The sequence below is a fragment of the Fistularia commersonii genome, chromosome 36, assembly GCF_037954325.1.
Source record: "Fistularia commersonii isolate RoL2024-O1a breed Wild chromosome 36, RoL_Fcom_v1.0, whole genome shotgun sequence".
Taxonomy (NCBI): Eukaryota; Metazoa; Chordata; class Actinopteri; order Syngnathiformes; family Fistulariidae; genus Fistularia; species Fistularia commersonii.
In genome coordinates this window covers 2,345,181-2,370,673 of record NC_141319.1, presented here as the reverse complement: position 1 = coordinate 2,370,673, position 25,493 = coordinate 2,345,181, and the positions used below count along the sequence as shown (strand labels likewise).

Genomic DNA, 25,493 nt, shown 5'->3' with positions numbered 1-25,493 from the left:
TTGAAAATCAGATATATGATAAATATTAATATAAAATGACCCCAAAAAAAACAACAACTTTTTTTTCAAAAATATTGGAAAAAAAAGAGTAAAAAAAAAAAAAAAATGTAAGCATTTTTCCTGTAATCCCTACAGGTACGACCGCAGCCAGCAGGGGATGCTGGACGATTCCAGGCCCCTGGAGCGCAACTACTCCGACATGGTGAACCTGATGAAGCTGGAGGAGCAGCTGAGCCCGGCGTCCAGGGGTTATCCCCCCAGCTGCAGCCAGGAGGGGGACGAGGACACCACGTCGGTGGCGTCGGACCGATCGGACGAGACCTTCGACATGGCCAAGGGCAACCTCTCTCTGCTGGAGAAGGCCATCGCCTTGGAGTCGGAGCGGGCCAAGGTCATGAGGGACCGCATGGTGCCCGAGCACAAGGTGCCCCGCAGGGACCACAACCACCACGGCCGAGGCCACGGCGAGCACAGCCCCAGGCTCAGCGGCGCCGCCGAAGACCGCAAGTCTCGGATGCACCACGAGGGCCTGAAGAGGGCGTACTACCCTAAAGGTAGGCGGCCGGAGCCCACACAGTGACCCTCGCTGTCGTTATTGATCCGCCTGCAGCTCTTTCACTCATAAAGTTGCTAGATTATATTTTTTTTCCCTTTTTTTTTTTCAATTTACAGACTCCAACGCTCTCCGTTAAATCGGAAGTTTCTCATGCCGCTTTCCCTCGTCGGAGCGCGCACGAGTTTTATTCTTTTTTCAAGAAAACATGTTTAATATAAGAAATAAAATGTACATTTCATAAAACAAAAAAAAAGGTTACTTAAAATGAAAATTAAAAAATAGTTGCTTAATTTTGGCGCTAAGGCAATTGTTCAAATTATCAAAACAATGATAAACAACAAATTAAATATTTGCAGAAAGGAAAGCAAGAAATTAAAAAAAAAAAAAAGGAAAATATTTATGAAACGCAGTGGCAAAGCTCTTAAACTCTGGGTTAGTATCAGGATACGAACGTGTTTTTTTTTTTTGAAATCGTGAAACCTAAAGTAACTAACATCGTTTTCCACGAGGAAATCTTAAGATGCTGTTTGTGCTCCTCAGACAAAAAAAAAAAAATACTTGTTTGTTGAGTGTTTAAACCGCAATCTCAAAGTTCACAGTTCACAAGTTTCCTCCTGGCGCTCCTTCACACCGGCCCTTCGTGGCACTTCGATCCGCCGCCGTTGTCTGTCGGTCTCTTGACCTCGGGGGTCGTGGAGGGAGTTCATGGCGTTTGCCTGATTTACAGAAACCCTCAGTGCTGCCGCCATCCTAGTGTCCCCTCAGGAGAGCAGAGAGGTGACGCTCGTCACTTAAACATCTTTTTATCAAAATATATATCCACGTTATAATGATAAATTAGAATAGGACCTCAAACTGTGATTAAAATAAATTTTCCTCCCTGACTTCTAATGAATTAGAAGGGGCGAGGATTTCAAAATAAAAGCGTGCTGGTTTGAAACTTTTCGATCAGCCGGATGATTTTTCTTTAAAAACAGTAAAAATCCAATTTTTTTGGGGGGGGGAGGGGGGGGCCACTGGGCGTCCATCCAATCGGAAAGTTTGCGGTTCGGTGTAAGGCTAGCACCTAGCGTGTCAGCTCCATCGGTGTGTGAGCGTGTGTGAGTGGTTGGATATAAGTTGAGATTTTAAAATTTCAGAAATAGAACGAGAAGTAATACTCTTGGCTTGCAGGAACATTTTCCCTTATTTTTCTCTCACGGAACAGCAGTATAATAATAAAAGAGAACGTGGAGACCTCAAAATGTAAATAAAATTTCTTAAAAAAAAATGACATCAAATGTCATCTAAAGTCTCATCTTTTGAGTCAAGGGCATTTCATCTCAAATTTCGGGAGCTGATCCAGACGGAGCAGTTGAAATAAGGAATGGTGGGATTTTAGAACAAAAGCCAACACGATTTGAATATTTTGCTGTCTTTGATGCAAAAGATGAGTTTTCGGACTAAAACCCGTAAAAGCTTCCGTGCTTTTTTTTTTTTTTTTTTCTTTCATAAATGTGCTCGGGACCGGCTTTTACCGCTGACTCCGAAGCCGTCAGGCTCTCAGCGCACTCACAAGGGCAGTTTCATGAGCAAATAGCATCGCTAGCAGGAAGTGGTTATCAGCCCATAGGAAGCTCTTAGCATGATGCATCTAAAATCACGGTTCGGTTGAGGGTGGATCGAATCCAGGACTTCATCCCGACATGATATCGATTTTCGGGAAAAAGATGGGATATTCCTGTTTCATTTGTCTGTTTGTTCTCTTGTTTACTACCTGTATTTACATTTGATACGATTTAATTTTTAGATAATAATTGACGTTATTTTGGGCTTCTAACGTCAAGGTTTATATTTTCAGTGTACACCATACTGACAAGATTTTTAGCTATTCATCCCTTGAATTTTGGGGTTTTAAAAACTTAAAAGTTATTTTTGTCAAATGATCAAAGGTTTCAAGGACACAAAATCTCGGGAATTTTTTTTGGCCTCTCTAAATTATTCCCCAATGATTTTTAGTTAAATGTCGGTTATTTTAGCATCAGGTTCCTATTTCATATTTTAGTTGAATCTTTTCGAAAAAAATGTTTCCAAAGCTAGTTTTGTTGTTTTGAGAAAAGGGACTTTTATTTAATGAATATAAATCTGTTTTTTTTTTTTTCCCCCGTAAAACGCAGACCCTTCTTCCGGTCTCGATGTTCTGGGAGTTGTGATATAGTTGACTCGATACTGTAATTCATTTATCCGCTTTGCGATGCAGATTGTCATGTTTTTGAAACGCGCCATTGTGTCTGGTCGCTTTGTTCCGCCCCCGGTGACTCGGCAGGACGGGGTTGTCGCTTGATGGATGCGATACGGAAAAGCCGACGTTCGTCACTGTCTAACTTTCACACACAGCCAATTAAAACTGATAGACACGAGGTGAAGAGATACTTTCCAACAAATCGATCTTGATTCAGCCCCTCTGCAAATGTCACCTTTTTGTTGTCGACGCCGTCGGTCGACGACGCGACGCTGTTTAGATGCTTATTTTGAACACGCGATAAGTAATAATAGGTAGAAAGAAGAATCAACAAATCTTAAATTTAAAGAAAATGGGATTCATTTATTGAATTTAAGTTCATAACTAAAAACGATATTATATATAATATTCAATATCATATTTATTGTATAATATTTTAATCTATGACGACACCGTCGGCAATATCTGATTTTCATTTTTCCAGAACGAACAGATGAATGAACGAACAAGCTAACAAATAAACAAACGAATCAGCCAACGAATCAAAGTGCGAACCAACGAACGAACCAAAGAATCAACGAACAAACCAGCGAACAAATGAATGAACCGATGAACGAACGAACAAACGCACAAACAAAACAACATGTCGTCTCTAACGTTTCCACTTCGAGATAGTATTTGTGAGTTTTGTTTGTGAAGATAGCTCATTTTGATTTGATCAAGTGATGTATTAAGAGGGGCTAAATGAGCTTTTGGGGCAGGACTTTGTTTACCTCAGTACCCTCGGTAATTGTCGATTCAAATTGTCGAATCTTCTAAAATCCACCGTAACGTGAAGGTTCGGAGGTAAGCAGCGACAGCGGCCGAACCTTAGCTTGTCTTGTCGTCCATTTCCAGATTCCTCCAGAGGGGAGAAGAAGGAGAGCAAATGTCCAACGCCGGGCTGCGATGGGACAGGTCATGTGACCGGTCTTTACCCGCACCACCGTAGCCTGTCGGGGTGTCCTCACAAAGACCGAGTCCCGCCTGAGAGTAGGTCACCTCTGCCTGCTTGTGTCTGCCGCATTGAAAACACTCCTGGTTTTTCCAAAAAAAAAAAAAAAAAAAGTGTCTGACAAGTCATTTTAGCACAGTTTATTTTCCAATCGTTCTGATTCCGAGGCGCCGTTGCGAGCAGAAATAATATTTCTGTTTTCTATTTAACCTCGAGACCTCTCGGACCTCTCGCTATCTCAACAGAAAGCTAGGTGCCAAAGCAAGCCGGCGAAGACAGAAATAACCTGTAGATGAATCTCATAGCTTTGGGTTGGAATGACTGCAGGCTAATTAGCTAACACGGTAACCTCGTATCATGGGTCAAACCATTGTTGGAGCCGAACTTATCGTTTTTGATACGGTTAGTACTGCGAAAGTTTCCTCGACTTTCACTAAGATCGGTCTCTTTGGCCCATCATTTGCAACTCTTTTTTTTTTCAAATGAAATAAATCTGTTATATTGATACCGTAATGTTGTAACATTGTGCAACAACTGAGGTAGAAAAGTTCATAAAAGACAAACAAAGAAACAAAAACGGCAGGATCTAATCGCGCGGATTGTCTTGACTCTACAGTCTAAAGAGTAAATATGGACTTCAATGACTTGTTGGATGGATTGTGCGGGAGTGACTGTTGACGATGTCAGGCATGATAGTCGTCCACCATCATGCGTCCGTCCTGCATGAATCTACGTCCATGGTTTTGTTTTTTTTTTTTGTGTGTTTTCTTTTTTATTTGTTTGGATTCGCTGCTTATGACTTGGTTGGAGTTCGGACTGCTTACTCTCAGAAATGGATGACCTTTGTTTTTTTTACGTTGTGTGACCGAAGACAAGGTTGCGACAACTTGTTGACGGCGAACAAGTCGAATTCCCGCTCGATTCTGTCTCGTCTGGGTTTGCGCGACTGGATTTTTTTTTCCACGAAAGAACATTTTGTTGCTCTTTTCCTGATGAAAAAAATAGTTAAAAAAATTAGGCTTCCCATAGATTCGGAAAGAGGGTTTTATTTTTTTTTGGTTTGTTTGTTTGTTTCGGCTTCCGTCAGCGTGCCCTCGTCTCCTCCGCATCCCACCTGCCTGATGTCGGCTTTCTGTTTGTGTATCTGTGTTGCTGATGTTAAGTGAACAGCATGAAGTCGATCCACCTGCCGGCTGCAAAAACACTCACAACCCTCCCCTCCTCCTGCATGAGACCACCATCCAACAGCCGAACCAGCTTTAATCACATTCTAAACCCACAGGTAATACGGTACGCTGCATTAGCTCAATCTTTATTCACCGTGTTGGAGACAATCTGGGTCCTCACACATTCAGTAAATGTAAAGATGATCGAGAGCGGTGGCCGGGCGACCGAGAAAGACCGTCTTTCAGATCTGTACGCCCCCCCCCCCCCCTTCCATTCGTTGCTGTTTCCCGCTAAAAATAGAGCCAATCACAACCCTTAGTGTTGGGGGGCGAGGCAGGGTCGATGCTAGGACGGGCCAATCGTGGCTGAGGATGCTAGCGTGTTAACTTTAAAGATGAGCGAAATTCACGGTTAAAGCTTTGACTTCAGAAGGAACGCGATGGGATTGGGGTCGCATCCAAAGGAACGCTTAGGAAGGAACGTTTCTGTGTAAAAGCGCCCGGTTTTCTCAAGATGCAAAAAAAGTGATCGGACGTTGAGTCTCCCGACGCCGCCACTCAGTTTCGACTCTCTCGCGTTATCGGACCCGAAAATCGAAATTTGTTAGAGTTCAAAGTAAAGCGGGCACCAGTTCGGCTGTTTCTTTCACGAGCGCTATCTGCGGTTTCCGTCGCCGCACTTGCGATTTGGCCTCGATGAACATTCCTATCAACGCCCCGCTCTTCCTGCACCTAGCACCCATTTCGTCCATGGCTAGCATCCCCTGGAAATCTGGAGGGGAGGTGATTTCAGGCTTCCCCAGCGCTCGAGAAGCTACTATATTAGCAGTTTTCTCCACGCAGTGCACATCATTCCATGTTTGTTGAAGCACATTGCAACAACGTTGAGTCTATCTCGTCGGTACATGGAAAGATGAATGTCTCGTCCTGGTTTTTGTGAAGCTTTGTGGTGGTCGTGTCCGTTCGTGTGGCTGGAAATCTGTGCATGCCTAACTGAGACGGCTAAACACCGGGTAACTCTTCCTGCCTCCTGCTAACCCTCGCTGTCTTTCTCACCTTCTCTTGTCTGTCAAAGTCCTTGCCATGTATGAAAATGTTTTAAAGTGTCCTACTCCTGGCTGCTCTGGACGGGGTCATGTCAATAGCAACAGGAACTCGCATCGCAGGTGAGTGAGCGGGTCTCTCGTGCAAACCGCCGCATCGGTGGATTTGTTGTACTCGTGCGTTTTTTTTGTTTTTTTTTGAGTTGTTTTTTTTCGGGACGGAAGCTCGAAAACCGTTCGCCCGGGCGAAGCCTCACGTTTCCGTGCCGTGCTTCATTTTCTGTCACCTGAAAAAGCTAAACATCCCGTCAACTCCCGTTTCCTTTCGCTCATTCTTCCTCCTTTAAATGAACGCTCGAAGGGATTTTTTTGTTTTGTTTTGGGAACTCTTCACCTTGTGACGAAGAAACTTGATGTTCCAAATCTCTTGGTCCGGAAGCCATCGGAGGCCGGTCTAATGGTGTGCTATCATGTAGCCCTCAAGGGCGAGTCCACATCCGAGAATGAACTCGGCGCTTCGGTGGACTCTGACCCATCGGGGCATCTCGCGAGCAAATTTGGCGTGGGTGCTTGGAAAAAAAAAAAAAAAATTAATTGCACTTGAGAGGTTTAAATCGAGCTTGTCGGTAATGATGCTAACCGTAAGACGTGTCCGGTCGGGTCAGCCACCTCTCCGAGCGTGTTGTGCGCAATGATCGGTTGTAGGTCTAATGGTGTCCAGAGGGTTGTTTGGTCCTCGGCTGTTGTCGGAGACCCCTGGAAATCTGAAATGAGCCAATGGACGCCGGATCGATCAGCCTTGGTTGGATTTATGGGATGTCGTTTAACACCCCGGCAACCGGAGATATCCGCCGAGCGTCGTTTCAATCCGGCGATGCTAGGCTAACCGCTAAACATTCCCCGGTATACTTGTATTTCTCGTGCTTTTTCCCCCTAAGTTACGTGACTCGGGTGACTAAAAGGCGCCGAAAATTAGGATATCGCTCGGGAGTTTGTGGAATAAAAACGGTGGAGTGGCAAGAAGGGTTAAATAATGTATTTTGGGAGGAGGGGGAAAGACAACACGGTGGACTACCTCTGTTCTTCAAAGAGTGAGCGGCTCATGTTATCAGCGGGGAAAACCATCTGTCATCTATCAGTTGACTGACAAAAATTAGCATATACTGTTTTTTATCGCATTTAAAAGCAAGGGATTAACTGTTTTCCACCTGCCAGGCGGCACCTGTGCCTTTATCCTGGCGTGACAAGCTGGATGTCACAAACACACCAGCCGCCTCAGATAGATAATGGTGGAAACCGGGGAGGACTTTCGTACGCCGGGTTTAATTTTTCCTATTTTTTTTTTTTTTTTTTTTTTAAATATCAGTCTCCCCTTCGGACTGTAAGTTGACGTTTCAGTTCAGCGGCTTGAACGGAAACAGATGTCGCCTCCGGGAAACAAGATAGAGGAGATAGCGGCCTGCGCATCCCCGTCGATGTCACGTTCCTGCCGCCGCCGCCGCCAACCGGAGGCGGAGCGGATTAATACCTGCGTTACTCCTCAGTCATGTGACCCACCGGTGAATTCATTCTGGTGGAGCAGAAAAGGTGCCGTGGAGTGATTTTGTCATTCTTCTAGCACGTGTCGCAGGCGGCACTGCAGCGTTTAATTAGCTAACTGTGTAATAAAACGGTTATTAATGTGTTACGCGACGACCAACTTGCGTTTTCCCATTTATGCGCATTACAATTCATATATTTCATCTATTTCGGTTTTGTTTGTTTTTTTTTTTGGCTCGTTTTAAACATTACAGTGACCGCAGCCAGAGGCTGGGAATATACGAGTCTCACGCTTGTCCTGACTCCAAAGTGAAAGTACTCATTTAGAGTTAACGCAAACTGAAAATCGCACAATATCTTTCTTGGAACCGCGTCCGTTTTGCCGGAATATTCTCAGGTTTCTGTGTCAGCGTAGATTAGATTTAAAAACGTTGAGCCGAGCCGTGCAGCAGAGCAGACGAGAGAAGACACGCTCAAAATGTGCCCGTTTCTGAATTATGTAAGATGATTAGGATTCACACTCATTTTCTCACACGTACGTAGAGCCTCGGATCCCACTCACACACACAAGCGTGCGCATGCACGCGCACACACACGGACATGCACACAGTCACCCAACACTTAGAGGAAATGACATTGATTTATATGATTTTCTGGAGACCGGACATTAAATCCTCACCCTGAAGTGCAATGGTTTTATATGATATGGCCGTGTTTTGTGTCCCCACAAGATGAGTAATACATAGTTCCCGCACATGCATGTGGAAACGCACACACACACACACACGCACACACACACACACACACATCCAATTTAGCTCACAGACAGCAGCACACGTGCTCTGGCAGACAAGAGAAGCATGGACCCAAACACACACACACACACACACATACACACGCACACACACGCTCACACACACATGCGCGCCACATGCACACACACACACATGCACACACACATACACACACTCAGACGTGGCTGCGGGGTGTTATGTAGCACAGGTCCGCTGGGAGAGGAAACAAAGCGCTAGCTAGCTTAGCTTCTGTTAGCTAACTGCTCACACGATTCTCGTGTCTGGGGGGGTCGCCATGGTAACGCCTGCATAGCAGAAGCGCCGGCGAGAGCAGCCGCATGGATGTGTCACACACTCCTCAGACACTCCTACTGTCATTTAAATATAGGTTTGTGTATGTGTGTCTTATCGGAAACTATAGTCCGGGTTTTAATCAACAATAGATTAAATATAAAATGTGTTTTTTTTTGTCTGAATATTTTTTAACACAACCAACAGCCCTTGTCTCCAAATGGGGACCGAAACCGAAACGTCCAGACGTCAAAGCGATACCCGACGAGTTTTTCCAATCAGGAAATACCCTGAAATGTTTTTGTTTTTTTTTTTCTTCGCGGAGGACGCTTGACCTTTTTCGTCCTCATTTTCGCCCGTTGGCTCGAAACGTCCGCGAGGGAAAACGATATCGGACCTTTTTTTAGGAGGAAAGGGGGCCGACTGAACGACTGAAACCTAATCGGCGCCGAGCTCTTGGTGTCGGGAGGCTCTGACCTTGTCTCGGCCTCGTCTCGGAGCGACAGGTGGATGTTTGGTTTGGATGCGATGGAAGGGAAGCGAAAAAAAAAACAAGTTTGGGAAAGGCTAGTAAGGCTGTAGATAACCAGGTAGTTTAACCAGCCTGGGTTAGCCTTAACAGGAAACCAGACTTATTTTAATGAGGCAGTAAATCCATCCATCGCTCTGTCAGCCAGACGCAAGTCTGGTCCCCGAACTCGTCGGCCATCTTGAAATAGGCCACTTCAAATCCATAATTTATTTTGAACCGCAGCGACTGACAACTGAACCTCCCTTCATCCACAGCCAGATGTGTGTGCGCATGTGTGTGTGTGTGTGCGCTCTTACACAGAACAGTGTGTAACCAGGCCGTCTTTCACCCCCCCCTCCCTCCCCGCAGTCTGTCCGGCTGTCCCATCGCCGCAGCGGAAAAGATGGCGAAGGTCCACGAGAAGAGCCACCTGAGCGACAGCGGCAGCAAAACCAATCAGACGTCGGACCGCGTCCTCAGGTGAGGCCCGCACAGCGATAAACTTTAAAAAAAAAAAAAAAAAAAAGTTTCATTTTTTTAAGTGAAACCGTCTTGAGGGTTTAGTGATGAAATATTGAAATATTGTTAATTTTCCAACAACAAAAAAAGAATCTCGCTAAACGTGTATCTTCATTTTGTGATTGTTTTTTTAATGGAATTTTGAATTACTCCATAGAAAATGGAATTACTTTTTTTGAGATATTTTTTATCGTCCGTGGAGGGTCTCAGCCAAAATTCTTATCGAAGTCTTCCAGTCGTGGCAACCGAAGTTGAATTCCTTCACTTGAAGACGTTTCGCCCCTCGTCTGAGAGGCTTATTATTTTATTAGTTTGCTATTATTATTTATTATTTTGGATTATTTTTCAATTGGGATCACGGTTTCGAGGGAACCCTCTGGCAGAAGCGCTGACGGGAGCTCCTCCTCCGCCGTTGTCTTCCAGGCCGATGTGTTTCGTCAAGCAGCTGGAGATCCCTCAGTACGGCTACAAGAACAACGTTCCCACCAGCACGCCCAGGTCCAACCTGGCCAAGGAGCTGGAGAAGTACTCCAAGACCAGCTACGACTACGGCGGCTACGACGGCCAGCACGGCGGCTACGGCAAGCGAGGCCTGACGAGCAAGTCCCACCACGGCCGCGACACGTCCCCGAAGGGATATGACGGTAAGAGGATTCCTTTTAGCTTCGCCGCAAGACTCTATATAATGCTTTAATACGATCCCTCGGTTATAAACGTCCGCGGCGACGATGTCCAGGTTTGACAAAAAAAAAAAAAAAAAAAAAATCAATGGTTATTTGTAATTAATTTGATAATGAATGCCATTTTTTTTTTCCCTACTGTTTTTGCCTGCAATTCTATGCGATTTAAACACAATTTAACACCTGGAAAATAAGCCCTTGTAAAGCGGACTCGTATAAAAAGTCTTCCCAGCGTGATATGGCGCCGGGGGCCCGGAGGGGGGGGTCGGGGGGGGCTGTCAGGATAAAAGCGACACTCAATGTCACGCGTGCGCTCGCTCACGACTCCTCTCTCTACCGCGATCATGGATTGATAGCAGAGTCATGGAAATTAGCAAGTGAAGAGCTGGATTGCCTCCTCCTCCTCCTCTGCCTCCTCCCGGAGCACCGGATGGAGGAGGTGCAGATGAAGGCATCGTGAAAGGATGGAGGCGAGCCCTCCATTTTTTTTTTTTTTTTGTTGGCCATCAGCCATGAGTGATGAAGCAGGCAGGAAGGAGGGTTTTTAAGACGAGGTGTTGACGCTCCCCGCCGTCACGACTCCCCCCCCCCCGCCCGCCCGCCGCCTGCCTCCCCACCATCCTTCCTACGTCAGCATCACCCCAGACCGCCGATCATGCCGCCGTGCACTCTCTAGGTCGATCGCCCATTTTTCCTTTGTCTCCCTCCAGCTGCCTCTGTGTAATACACATTTACTGTATTTTTACTGCACCTCTCCTGAATGAAATACTGTACGGCTCCAAGAAAGCAATAATGTGCACAAAATGACCCCTGAATTCAAAAAAAACAAAAAAAACAAAAAAAAAAACCCACTTGATATTAATAGTAAAATAAAATGTAGAAAAATTATCCAGAATAAAACAAGATATCATGCAAATTAGAAATGTGCATAATAAAATAATAATAATAAAAAAAAAGAAATAAAGCACGGCAAAAAAAAAGAAGCGTGTTTAGAATTGCCAGTAAATGACTTGTGTTGAATATTTTTATTTTAACTTAATAAGAAAATTAATCAAATATTGTTAACAGAAAATTAAAATGTAATAAGCTGACAATCTGATTTTAAAAATGGAAAATGGAAAGACAAGTTTACTGGTTTTCGACAATAGCACAGTAATCACCTTAACTGTATTAAAACGGAACAAAGTAAAAGAGAAAATGCTGCAATTTGTACAACGAATAAGAATACACGAGGAAGGGAAAAAAACGTCCGTACGTTTGACTGTGAAAGAACGAAGTTGAGTAAAACCGTGAATGACAAAGCACGTTACGTAAGAGAGTCGGAGTCCCCCTTTTTTTTTAAAATTTGTCTCCCCCAGACAGAGCCGGAGAGCCAGAGAGGCCGCCTCACATTTCAGGCCCTTTTGAGGTCTCAAAGCCCGATCGTGTTAAAATAATTCTAATCATCGACCGATAAAACGGCTCGAAAACGCGCCATTTCGACCGATCGAGTTTTACGGTCGGACCGAGCGGGCGGGGCGTCTGACTCACAGCTAGAAGGTCCCTGGTTCGATTCAATAATGAGCCTTTCTTTGTTTTTGCCGCGGGTGTTCGTCTGTCCAAAAAACACAAAGGGGGTTCATCGGAACCGCCCAAAAGCGTCAACGAGTGAATGGTCGTCTCATTACTGCCGTGCTTCTGACGGTCTAACTTAAAACTGAAAATCTTAAGAGCCCTGCCGGAGTGTTGCTGGAGCAGCAGTGCGCTCCCGTCATTTATTTATTAAGTGTAAGGTGGTAATCTTTCGCTCGTAGGACGGTCGTTTTCGAGTCTTGTGTTTATGACAATATCAATGGTGCTCGATATCATCGCAGGTCTTTTCGTCTTTACGTTGATATAACGCAAAAATTTCTGGTTGTAGTTTCCAACAAGTCTTCTCTAATTTTTTTTCAAAATGAAGGCTCCACCGTCTTTGTAAAACATCAGCCTGTGAGTTAAAACTGTAAAAATGAGTCTTTAGATGTGAGCTGGTGCAAGATAATAGTTTTACAAGAGTCTTTTGGCGCAGGAATGAGAGAGTGAATGGTAAGAGTATAGTGGACAAATCAATAGTAATCAATTGATTATTGATCAATAATCCATCAAAACAAGGGATATTGATCCAATCGGTAATAATTACTAATCGCCAACGCTAATGTTGGCAGCTTCTTTAACGGCTGTTCCGACGGTAGTTCAGTCCTCTAAGATGCGACCGAACCGAGACAGCCGACTCCGTGCAAGCCACATTAGTCATCGTTACCATGACAACAGTCGGACCGAAAATAACGAGCGGATCAACAGCAGCTTTTTCAATTAGCGGAAGGAAAGCGGTAGAAAACATGGATGCATTTCTTATCTCATCTCATCTCATCATAGCTTAGCTTAGCTTATCTTAAACACTGGACAGGTGGGGGTTCAGCTCCACTGCAGCCTGGGAGGATTTGGGAAGCAGATTTTGTTAGAAATTCTTTGCGAGGTTTGTTTTTGCTGAAATGGTTGTCGTTAGGAGGGGTTTTTTGTTTATATCCCTCCGTCCTTCCTCTTCGTCTTCTTCTTCTTCTATTTCCGCTGCTCCCTCAAATATCACATCCAGGCTCCTCTTTGTAAGTTTAGATCTTCTGTAATGGTCCATCTGCTGCACGGCGTGGCCGCGTGCCAGCATCACTCTAACAAATCATCCGTGCGTGTGTGTGCGCGTGCGCGCGTGTGTGTGTGTGTGTGTGTGTGCGCGCTCGTGCGTGCCGTTCCCCTACAGCCAAGCGATACTGTAAGACGTCGAGCCCGGCCAGCAGCACGACCAGCAGCTACGCTCCCAGCAGCAGCAGCAGCCTGAGCTGTGGAGGCGGCGGCGGGGTGGGAGGCGGGGGAGGCGGAGGGGGAGGCGGAGGGAGCAGCGCCAGCAGCACCTGCAGCAAGAGCAGCTTCGACTACACCCACGACATGGAGGCGGCGCACATGGCGGCGACTGCCATCCTAAACCTGTCGACGAGGTGCCGGGAGCTTCCGCACGCTCTGGGAGGGAAACCCCAGGACCTGCTGACTCAGGTAGCGGCTCCTTACATCACGTCTTCACCGTGGATGAAAAGCGAAAAAAAAAAAAAAAAAAAAAGATTCATAGCCGAGCGTAAAATAACCGTTGAAATAAAATAATACTGACTCAAAGGAGCAGCTGCAAGTTTGGGGTTTGAGGCTCTCAGAGAACCCTTAAGGAAAATAAAGAGAATAATAAAGAGAAATAATCAGATTTTTTTATGTGTTTGGGTTCATGCCATTAAATTATAAACATACCCTGATTTTTTTTTTAACATTTCTAGTCATTTTCATGTAATATTCTTTAAACTATGACATTTCAAAACCATCTGCGTGCCCGCTGATGCCACGCTTGCAGTTCCATGGTTTGGCCACTAGGGGCGTTCGCATGGACATTAGGCTCCTCCTATGACCGTGACACCCTCCCAAATAAACTGCTGAATGAACTCCAAAAAAAAAAAAAAAAATTAAAGATATTACTAATAATTCCCTTTAACTGTTGTTTAGAGATTTTCTTTTTCCCTGAATGTGTCAGAGTCCGGTGGGCGACCTGGATGATAGCGGAGTGGTGGATGTGGCGGGACAGCCCGGCGGTCCGGAGGGCAGCGGGACCGTCCTGACCCCCCTGCAGCCCATGTCCCCCCAGAGACAGGCTCTGCTCAGCAGCCGCTGCTACCAGCTGAGCGAAGCCGACTGCTGGGACATCCCGGTGGACTACACTAAAATCAAACGGCTTGGGGACGAGCAGGACCACAAAGAGGTAACGGGAAGGTTTTTTTTCATAAATGAAAGACGAACAAATTTGGGGGAAAAAAAAGTTTGTTTGACATTGCACAGGGGAACTAAAAACAACTAAATAACTGGTTAGGAAGGAAAGAAAATGGATTTTCATGGTCAAATGAATGTACAAAATTAAAAGTTTATTACAATTGTTGTCAACTGATAAAGAGTTCAGTTCTGCCAAATGATCAAAAAGGGACAAATTGCCGAAACTGCATTAACGTTTGATTCCCTTTTGTGCTATTTTCTCCGTGTTTGCTCACGTGCGCTGCGTCCACTGCTTCAAATATCATACACATATATAAATGAGTGTTTATAGGTTATTCAGAAAAACAATAGAGATGTCTACTGTCATTTAATTACTTGTAAAGAAATTTTAATCATTCGTGAGAGTGAGCAGAATAATCCTAAAGTGATATTTAATTACGTGTTTGTTATTCATACAGGTTATACCGATACGCTAAATCAAATATCATTTATTGCTCACATTAAAATTCATACTTATGTTAATGTTTACATTCATATACAACCCGTCAAATTGAAAGAGCTTTAAAGTTCACAATGCACTTTTACATAACAAAGTTGTCACAGGAAGTTTAAAGCAGCGAGTTTGTGACAGCATAAAGAATAAAAGCTGTATCTGACGGGGCAGATTCTAAATAAAAGTATTGAATTAAGCAAATCGAATTTTGTCGGCCATGAAAAATCAAGATCATTCATATCGTTAGATAATTCTACTACCACTACTAATAATGATAATGAAAATAATGACAAAGTAGACGATGTTATCAGCACAACAACAACATGAAGAAGAACAACAACAATGCTAACAATGATAATAATAATGATGTGTGACGATGAAAAAAAAAGAATTTATAACGTGTCCTGTGTGTGTCTGGACCTGCGGCGTTCATGTAGCATTTGGTTCAACTGCATCAACTCACAGATTCCAATTAGCTGATGGTTAAAAGCTGTTGTTTTTATTTTTGTTGTTGTTGTTGCTGCTTCGGTCATTTGTAAGATAAATATAAATAAATTACTAAATGAATCAATGTTGGCAATTCTCCGTTGATGAGTTTCTGCAGCATCTCGATTTACGCGACGTGTGTTTTTTTTGGTCTTTTTTTTTTTTTTTTAAACCGCAGTGGACAAAATCCCAGGAGCATAAGCCGTGATCCATAAAAACATAAATATACATGAGAGAATAACATTAGGGGTAAAAATGACATCATTTTTGCTCTAAACTAAGCCCTGAATGTTTCGTAGGCACCACACTTTGCCCTCACACTTTCAATTAAAGGCTTTGCCCACCTCATTTAAGGTATATTTAGGCAGCACGTCTCCTAATCATGCAAAGTACAGACAATCCCAAGCATGAAATGGAGAAACTTAGCCTGTGTGCATAGATGATTAAGGTTTTTAAGCAGTTTAAATGGATGCCGGCGCTCCGGCGCGGCGTTGAAGCCACGGACAGGGCTCGGCGAGGGCGGGTGTCGCTTCATGCGCCGCATTCATTTTGCATCACTTGACAAACGCGAGGGGAAATATTTTCGGTGAATTTTTTTCAGGATCTAATCTGGACCTGAAACATGGCTCTTACTATTATTTTTCTCAATATTCTTTGTATCCTTAGAAGGAGGAAGCCCAGAGATGCATTTGACAAGGTTGTTGTAATACTTCTCTTGGCCACATGGGGAGATGCCCTTTATAAATATATTTATGTTTTTTTCTATAAAAGGGAGTAATTGCCAGCTTGAAAAAAATGTGCAGATGGTGCTGAAACAAAATGTTTTGCCTCAACTTTCTCTGACCGGGTCTTCATACAATTTTATTTTAATGTCCTCATATGAGGACGACACACAGACATGCAAAACTGCACCATATTCCAAAACTGTTTGCGCTGTTTTCATGCTTTGTAGGCTCGACTTCTCTCAAAACAGCTTGGAGACATTAAAATGCATGCCAAACAACAGCTCGCATATCAGGCAGCTAGCCTCCCGTGACCCTGAGCTCTCATTACATTATCAGGTTCTACAAAGACAAGCACGCGCAGCTCTGCTTAAGTGTGTTATTTAAAAAAAAAGTATATATTTTATACATGCAGGTTTTTAATAAAAAAAAACAGAAAGAGTGTCTGCTTCAAGCCACCTGGCTGATTTTTCAGTGTAGGAGCAGTAAACTTTTAATGTTGCATCTGCCGGGCCGCTACGGTTAGTCCTGCAGGCCCAGTGCGCCCCCACGTGGACAGAATCGGTACTTCCGTTAAAGCTCCCTCTGTGAACGCCTCAGGAGCTCCGGCAAGCTGCACTGAGATCCTGAAGTACGTCGCTAATACACGGGTACAACACCATAGATCATCTGCACGCTCCAAACCCTGATCTGATGGCGCACACGGGCCAACCCAAGCGGCAAATTGCAACATTTGCCACGTTGGATTTAGTGCGGCGAGGTGAAAGGATTTAATCAGGAGAATAATTGCATTTGTTAATGAAGCACGACATTGCAGAGGAGGCCGGAGCCCGGAGGCCGGAGCCCGCAGCCTCGCCGGCTGATCAGAATTCTCTGGATTTGTGTCTCCGGCTGAGGGGGTGGGAAGTGTTACCGCAGAGCTGGAGTTCAGCCGCTGCAGATCCTGATCCGTGGCCTGCAGAACAACGGCGGGGGGGTTTATTTGAAATGATTCGGGCTCTGGAGATGAACACACAGCGGCCATACTACCCATGAGCATAAACAACAGAAAATGATTAGGTTTTATATGTATCATTACTGTGATTACAAATAGAACTATTTTAATTAAAAATAATTTTCTATAATTTTCTTAATTAAAACAAACTCCGCTCATTTCTTATCAAAAATTAAATGTTATCGGGGAAAAAAAAGACTCAAAATCTGTCGTGCATTTTCAACCGACTAGATGATGAAAAAAAAATCTATCCAAATTACCAGATTGAGAGTAAAAATTAAAAAACAAGAGTATTTTGCAAAAAATAAAAAAAAATAAAAAAATTAGGGGGTATAGAGTTGCAAATTTACATTTTGGATGCCGCAGAATTATAAACCTAAAGGTTAACGGTGTTTCAAAGAAATATCGTATTGCCACGATTCCAAAAAATTGCATTGAGTCACTGCAAATATTCCTAAATTTAAATTGGCTTAATGTGCTTAAATAGAATCCCTCAACTTTTATAAAGCTGTTTTAAAATGTTTTCTGGATAAAATGACTGTTGTCCTACCGCGGGAAGTGATCGGGTGTGATCACTCACCACCACTGGAAGTTTAATCGTAGTCGTCCCGATTAGGAGAAACGACCTTTTAAGGTTTTCGATTAAGGTCCGCAAATTGCCTCCTGCGACGGTTCATTTAGACGGGCAGTAAATCACCCATGTCAGAGGGATCCGGAAGCTTCCATCCTCAAAAGGAGGTTAGACTGGTGAACAATACCCTGATGTGACGCTTGGTTTTTTTTTTCTCATTATATTGTTGTAATTGATCTCAGAGGTTCTCAGAGTGGATTCCCCCGCAGGTCGTCCGGTGTTCTCGGCCCAATTAGATGCTCAGAGGAACATCGCCGGTTGCGAATTTAAAAAGACAACTTTTTTTGACCATCTCGGGCAACAAACTTTACATGTTATGAATAGACATGATGATTCTTCAGTCTTATTCCTCTGCAGTTTATCCATCTACTTTTTGCAGAATATGTCGCAACAAGGTCTGGGGAAATTTGTCTAAAATTAGTAAAAATTAACGTTAAACAGACGGCGAGGATTATTTCATGACAATTTAGACTCAGAGGGCCGGACGTGTCCTCCAGGGTTGGATTTCCCGGCTTTCTAAGTTGATAGTAGGGTCAGTTCTCGCCGGTTGTCGCCGTGGATGTCCGTCCGGGAGCCGCTCTGGGAGCCTCTGCTGTGGCGACGCCAAGGTGGACTCCGTAGTGACGTGTTGTAGTCGGCTTATTTCTCGTCCCTACACCAGAGCGATGAGCTGGATCCCTTCCAGGAGCTGCTGGACGAGCCGCCATACTCATCCGAGGTCTCCATGCCCAGTCCCAAACACCACAAGTACCCTCCGTGCAAGGAGAGCAAGAAGGAGCTCATCACGTAAGAGCGAGCTGCCAAAATGGCCCCAACTACCGAGTACTACTACCTAGTATCAAAGTTTGAAGTACAATCTCCTGGCGTCACAGTGTTTAGTCCTGATACCTAGTTGTGTCAAAGTCTCAAGTACTGCTAGCTTCTGTGAAGCTTTGGTACTCAAAGTATTTAGAGCTGGTAGCTTGCTGGTAGAGTGCTTAGTGCTATTAGTTACTCTGCAAGTGCAAAGTATTGGTAATTGATCCACATGTTATTTGGAGAAATAGTTCGTCAAAAAGTAGTTGCTGCGGGTAGGTAGCATTAAGAGTGCTGAATACCAGCAATGAGTCCAAAAAGTGGCAAAGGACAGGAGCTGGTACCTGCCACGTAATCATTTAGCCTCAAAGTGCTGATTACTGTAGATCATTTTAAAGTGCTTAATGTTCAAGTGTCTAAAAAAAAGGGCTCGTCCATTGTCGTTTATGTGAAAAAAAAACAAGAAAAGGTAGTATAAGCTTAGCTAGGATAAGCTAACATGATATACGCTAAGTTGGAGCAGTGGTATTGTGCTAGTAAAATGCTAGGATTTTAGCCAAATCTAAAATGGCGATTTTGAGTACTTACCCTGAAGGTGTTTAGTACTTGTACTAAGATGTTCTGTACATGTTACTGCTTTGAAGGTTTTCTGAAAGGTGGAGGTGGTCGGTACACGGCGTAGAAAAGCTCATTACTAGAACTCCATTGGACGTAGAACTTTTTGTAAACGCGCCGGTTATCCGTTGAATAGTTTGTAGTCCCGGCGTGTTTCGATCCAGCGCTCGGCAGGACGAACGGGGTCCGAATGCTGCCCATCTTCATCCTCTTCCTCTCACAGGTTGTCCAGCTGCCAGCTGGCTGACAAGAACCTGCGCGGTATGATGACGACCAACTCACAGGAGCTGAAGTAAGTCTGCACGATCTTTGAAATCCGACCAGAAAAGTTCATAAATATGGCGCTATTTGTGAAACTTCCAGTTTTACTTGCACTGAGGGCAACGTGAGAAATTTGAAATTCATTTTCGTCAATTCCCTTTTTAATCAACCCTTTTTTAGTAGTCCCCTTTTCATTTACACCTTTCCTCCTCCTCCCGAAACAACCGACATCCCTCAAAACGGACGTAAAATCTGAACAAAACGAGAAGAAACGGCGCCGAAAAGGTTAGGAATTGAAAAATGAACCCGACGCGGTGAAGTGATAAGGGCGCAGCCTCTCCAGTGACGCCGCACCGAATTTCAGAATAAATGTCAACTCCACCAGGGAGAGATTAATGTACTGGGAGGCGGAGATGTCGGGAAAGACGAGATGGACTGAAGTACCGAGGCTTCATTGGAGAGCATTAAATCAAAAGAAATCCTCAAAAACAACACAAGTCCTTCTGTCTAAACGACGTTTGAGCCCTAAGGATAATAGCTTTTATTTTTCCGTGGTCGTGTTTATCAGCCAATGGAGAAACGCAACATTATCAGGCATGCAGATGACACTCTAATCTACATGTCGGTATCCACGATGACACCATGGTCATAAAAACAAGCACCACAAGAGTCATTTTCTTTATCCGAATAAAGATTGAAGTTTTGCCATTTTAAGTGGCAAAGATGAATGATGAAGACAGTGCTGGGCTCCCGCTACATGAAATGGTGGTGGACATTTATAGAGAGTATAAACATAGCTAGATAGCTGCTACTTAGCACGATTGTAAGTTTAGCCTTTGTTGCTTCATTTTTACGCCTGTATATTTAGGAAATGCCGGATTCAGGAATAGCCATGATTTGGTGCAAATCATTTGTACGAGCTGAACCGCGGAACTACAAGTATGGTTCCGTCAATTGGCCCAAAACTTGAACCGCGGAGCTACAAGTATGGTTCCGTCAATGGGCCCAAAACTCTGAATTCCAACAGCCAAGGTTTCAAACATATAACCGATGAGTCTTCTTTTAAGAATTTTGAAAGAATCCACTCCATCTTCCACTTGAGGTTGCTTGGTCCGAAACTTTTTGAAAGTCTGGACAATTTGCAAGATCGAATTATGCTATTTCAATTCAAGGAGCTGATGGCTAAACGGGATGTTAGCGGAGGAAGTCTCACAAAGCACTTTGCCGTGCTGCCATCCCCTTAGACTTTCGTTGTTTTCCCCCACCCTGTCCAGAAGATGGTGTCCCTCTGAATGGACCATGTGACCGACACCATGAGAGCTAACATTTGTTAAGACCCGGAAGACCTTTGTTTGGCTCGTTCTAAAGGCTCGTCTTCAAAAAGGCCGTCTTAGCCTTTGGGAGCAGGATTAGCTCGGGTTCTGAAACCTACCTCAAATGGAAATCGTCTCCTATTGGATGTTGGAGTTGATGATGCCATTTTGTCGTGTTCGTCCTCAGATGTCCAACCCCCGGCTGTGATGGATCAGGACACATCACTGGAAATTACGCCTCCCACAGGAGGTAAAATGACTGCGCTTTTGCTCACGACGCCGCAATGACCGCAGTCCTCGGCTGCTCGACTTCCCGCTAACATTTCGCCTCCTGTCCACCAGTTTGTCCGGTTGTCCTCGAGCCAAGAAGAGCGGCATCAAAATCCTCCACAGTAAAGAGGACAAGGATGACCAGGAGCCAATCAAGTAAGGCTCCTCGGGAAATTTAGCATATTCGTTAAAAAAAAAAGCAAAAAACTCGGGGGGAATTTCTGAGTTATTTCTCTCTCAAATTCCATTTTGCCTCAATTTTCCAGCTTTTCTAAAAGATCTGTCCGTCAGCGGGCCCACTAACTGGTTGCAGCCAAAACAGGAAGTTAGGAAATGAATCTGCCTGTGCAGAAGCCATTTTAAATCAAGAAGCTGACATGAAACTGCTAATTTGAAATTTAAATGAACAAATTTTGAATTTAAAGTCGGGGTGTGATGGAAAGCTTAAATGCAAAGTGAACAAAAAAACAAAACTTACTAATCGAGAAACGGCTTTTTATTTCAACATCACTTTTGGCCATAAATTTAGGATATTTTTCCAAACGGCAAACCGCAGCAAAGATCGAAACATTTAAAAAGTGATCGTGTATTCAAAAATTCATGTAAAAAAATGCAATTAAAAAAACAGTATGCATAGATCTTTGGCCAATTTTTTTTTTCCTTGCCTCAGAAAATTCACTTAAGATTCCCTCAAAACTGTAGAAAACATTAGAAGATTAGCACAAGATTCAAAACATGCCCGAATTGATTGCATTTATACCACTGTTTACCATTTATTCGATATAATTCTCGACCCTTCGCCGATGGACAGGCCGACAGATGAGATGACCACAGATGAGTTTGTTTGCGGATGACGTTGTGATCTTAATAAGAGCAGGGAGCGGGTTGACGAATCTGTAGAGATGTGCAGGTATGCTCCGGAAAGGAGAGGTCTGGACGTTGGATTTTAAGTACCTAGGGTTGACATTTGACTTGGAGACGAGCCGAAGAAACCGGTGCTAGCGAGTCGGAACGGGTGGAGAAAAGTGTTCAAAGTGGTTTGGACGTGTTCAGGGGAGGGATGGTGAAGGTACAAGGACGCTGAGGTTGGAACTACCGGGCTGGAGGTCCAACGGAGGACCAAAAGAGGTGATTTCTGAGCGGAGGACATGAAGTTAGCTGACAAGGAGGTTAGATGATTGGCTGCGGCGACCCTGAAGGGAGCGGCCGAAAGGAGAGGATTCGGTAGAATGGTTGTCATTCGTCTCAGTCGGCGATTTGCTCATTGATTTCAGAATAAATGAAAATGGATGCCAGCCCTGCTCATTTTCTTTATCAACCTTTATCGCACCTTCATTTTTCCGTCCGTCGGACGACACGCATCGGTATCGAATATCACATCTCGAACCCTCGCCTCCCCCCGTTCGCCGAAAGGCTTTTCCGAATTGAAAACGTTCCCGTTTTTTCCGAACCCAGGCCTCGGCGGCGCCGTCGCAGAGGCGTCTTACTTACCGTTTACACGAAAAGCCGCCGACAGATCCATCCGTCTTCCCCGTGTTAACATGCTTCCCGTGTGCGCTGACCTTTCTAACTTTAGGGGAGAATTTCTATTTTTTTTTTCACAGAGGATCCGGGGTCACTCCTCCTCCTCACCTGGTGCTCCCAGCAGGCCCGGTCCTGTAAAGGTTAGCGCCGGTGAGCCTTTGACATTTCCCGTTAAAACGGAGACGTAACGTTAAGCCGCCCGCGACCTTGTGAATAATCTAAAGTTCAGTCTGCTGCCAGCTGTCGCCGCCGCCTCCCTTCCCGTCCGCCCGCCGTCATTAACAGCCGAGTCGTAATTAAGCGTAACCCCGGCTCGGCTGGGGAGACGCTCCGCTCACACTAATCAGCCCAAAATGTCACTGCGGAGGGTGTTTTGGGATGCAGGAGACAGCGCCGAGCGTATGGAGGTGGAGGAGCTGTCATCTGCACAGCGAGCGGATTTTATCCTGCCAGGGCCTCGCAGGGGAGGAGGAGGAAGGAGGAGGAGGAGGAGGGAGAAGGTGGGGAGGAGATACTTCTGAATTTGAATTTTCGGATCCGATCTCCCGATCTGGACCAGGTTGTGAAACGGTTTGAAATGCGGTTCCAGTTAAATATTTAAGGATTTTCCCGGCCCTATTGCAAGAGTCAACCCTGGCTCGATCGGGAAAGCTGGGTTCGCTTCTGGGTTTGGACGTCGCGGAGGCGCCGCGTTACGGGAGCTCTCGAGAAATCGATAATTTCTTTTAAAACGCCATCATGCATATTTACCAGCAACCCACATCATTGCCACGGCAACCCTCCCAGGGCTCGTCGTCGTTTTGACACGACACGACTGAACAAGGCCATTCCACCTTTGAGTGTCGCCGCCAGCCGAGACCGTAAAGAGAGGTGGGTTCGATCATCCTGGGAATTTTTAATGTCTTGTTTTCGCGCGCGTTTTTATGTGATTTTTGTCGTTGCCGTGACTCCAAACATCACCGAAAGCCATCCCACACACATCTCTCAATCAAGACGCACACTTCAACGCGCACATCGTCAGGTTTTAGAAAGCTGAGGGAGGAGGAGGAGGAGAAAACAGAGTAGGAGAGAGGAAGATGAGGATATTTACAGTGAATGCTAAGTCGTGTTCAGCTGGTAAGAAGTGTGAGTAAAATTTTTTGTTTTTTTGCCGTCGTTGACTACGACTGAGGTGTTAAAGTTTCGGCTGTCTTCAATGAAAACGTGTTTAAATTGGCGAGTAAAGGTCAGGGTCGTAGTTATCGCTGGCATCCCGGTCAACTAAATCGGTCCGGTTGATAGTTCCTTTGGCAATGTTGGAACTTTTTGCAGTTCCTGGTATGTTTCAACAACAAGGCTCTTTCTTGGGTCTTTTTAGGGTTCCATAGGAACTCAGGTCACGTGAGTTCCTATGGAACCCTAAAAAGACGGGTCAGCGGTTTTCTTGCAACAAAATAGACAGAACCAGTGAGAAATAAACCGAAGAAGAGGTCCGAGCTGGTCCTACGCCACAGCGGGATTGCCAGGGCCCGGCAGCGGAACGTCTACATTTTCGCCAAAATAAGTAGATAAGTAAATAAGAGTTAGTTAACAACAGGGATTTTCTTACGGCGGAAAATTAAAAACAATTCAACCTATCCGACAGTCCATGGTTATTATTACTGCTGCTGTGGCAAATTCAGTTTCCATCGTCTTCTTCGCTGTGGTTCGATTTTGAGCGTGGCGTTTAGTGTACATGTCAGCCCTTAAACCGTGTCCCTTACGGTCTGTGAGCAGGCTAAAAGTAAAAGGTTCCCTAGAACCAAATTCGAGTCGTACACTTTTTAGAACTGTGTTCTTAGGACTTCAAGGACCGAAAGCGGCTGATGACGCTGTCCGCTAGCTTCCTGTCTGGGCGCGAGCAGACTTCTCATTTAGAGATCAGTCAATGGCATTGCATCAATTTACCCAACCGGCTTGGTGAGGCCATGCGTGCCTGGTTGGACGCTGTGCTCCCAGGGTTCTGGCCTTTTGTTCGTCCCCGAAGTCTGGAAAAAGGTGTTGGCGATATGGCCTTTGCTTTTCGTGCCCCGACGTTGTGGAGGTGAACGCATTCGCCTTGTGGCAAGAAGGTTCTTGGGTTGATTTTTAAAAGGGGGGGCTTTTTGTGTGGAGTCTCCATGTTCTCCCCCAGGTTCTCCAGTTTCCTCACACAAAAAACTGAAAGAACTGTGGCATGAGAACTGAAACTTAGCCCTCATGTGTATAATTTCAGGAATGATGAATCTGGAATTAGATGCCTTTACCTGAGTGACAAGGTATTTTTTGTTGATTAGCTGCCTACATTTTGGGGCAAAGTTTCTTCCTAATTTCGGTTTTTGATGTCTTGTTGATTTCACCGCGACGTACCAACAAGCAGTTGAATCGTTCCCCCCGACCCATAACAAAAGCGACCGACGGAAGGTCGAAAAAATCGAAATCGCAACGATGGGGAATTAAAAAAGGTTAAGCTAGCTTTAAAAAGAAGCGTCGTTGTGTTTGTCCGCCCCATCAGATGTCCGGTTCCAGGCTGTGACGGACAGGGTCACGTGACCGGGAAGTACGCATCCCATCGCAGCGCCTCCGGCTGCCCCCTGGCGGCCAAGAGGCAGAAGGACAGCTACGTCAACGGCTCACAGTTCGTCTGGAAATCCGGCAAGACGGACGGTATGACCTGCCCGACCCCGGGCTGCGACGGATCGGGACACGTCAGCGGGAGCTTCCTAACCCACCGGAGGTGAGACCGCAGGCTGCCATAGGTTGCCATAGAGACAAACGTGATTCAATATTGAACCACGGTCAAGGTTTTTTACATTTTACCATCCGGGTGGCCTTTTTGTTGCAATATATTTCAGGATGTTCAAGTTTGGAAACTTTGATTTCACCACTAATCCAATACTTGAGATAGTATTCATTTCAAGTGGAATACGTTGTTTTCTCACCAGCCTCTCCGGTTGTCCACGCGCCACCTCGGCCATGAAGAAGGCCCGGATGAGCGGCGTGGAGATGCTGACAATCAAGCAAAGAGCAAGTAAAGGTCCGAACTCCGAATACAAAAAGCGCCCTAAAAAAAAAAACAGTACCGAAAAAAAAAAAAATTGGCCCTTTTTCTACTGCGGGGACTTTTTGCCAGAAATTCGGAAAAGCCCGAACATTCTCTGAAAAAAGTAACCTTTCTGGGACTAGGACTTTTCAGATGAGCCACAATCATTAGCTTTCTCCAGCAAATGAAGACAATGATAGCTGGGAAACACTGAAATTT

General features: G+C 44.8%; 1 protein-coding gene across 5 annotated transcripts in view; it reads left to right on the top strand.

Annotated features, from left to right (window-relative positions):
* Nucleotides 1–25,493, top strand: part of myt1la (myelin transcription factor 1-like, a) — a 73,505-nt gene that overhangs the window by 37,214 nt on the left and 10,798 nt on the right. For 2 of the 5 annotated variants that reach the window (XM_086142968.1, XM_086142966.1), the window contains 13 exons: nt 136–554; nt 3,675–3,809; nt 6,013–6,103; nt 9,485–9,595; nt 10,058–10,278; nt 13,088–13,377; nt 13,898–14,122; nt 18,091–18,242; nt 19,090–19,158; nt 20,628–20,690; nt 20,783–20,866; nt 24,747–24,968; nt 25,177–25,268. In XM_086142968.1, the coding sequence (XP_085999094.1) occupies nt 136–554; nt 3,675–3,809; nt 6,013–6,103; nt 9,485–9,595; nt 10,058–10,278; nt 13,088–13,377; nt 13,898–14,122; nt 18,091–18,242; nt 19,090–19,158; nt 20,628–20,690; nt 20,783–20,866; nt 24,747–24,968; nt 25,177–25,268 (2,174 nt within the window). The remainder of the gene's footprint in view (nt 1–135; nt 555–3,674; nt 3,810–6,012; nt 6,104–9,484; nt 9,596–10,057; nt 10,279–13,087; nt 13,378–13,897; nt 14,123–18,090; nt 18,243–19,089; nt 19,159–20,627; nt 20,691–20,782; nt 20,867–24,746; nt 24,969–25,176; nt 25,269–25,493) is intronic. The other 3 variants (XM_086142967.1, XM_086142970.1, XM_086142969.1) reach the window with 3 other exon arrangements.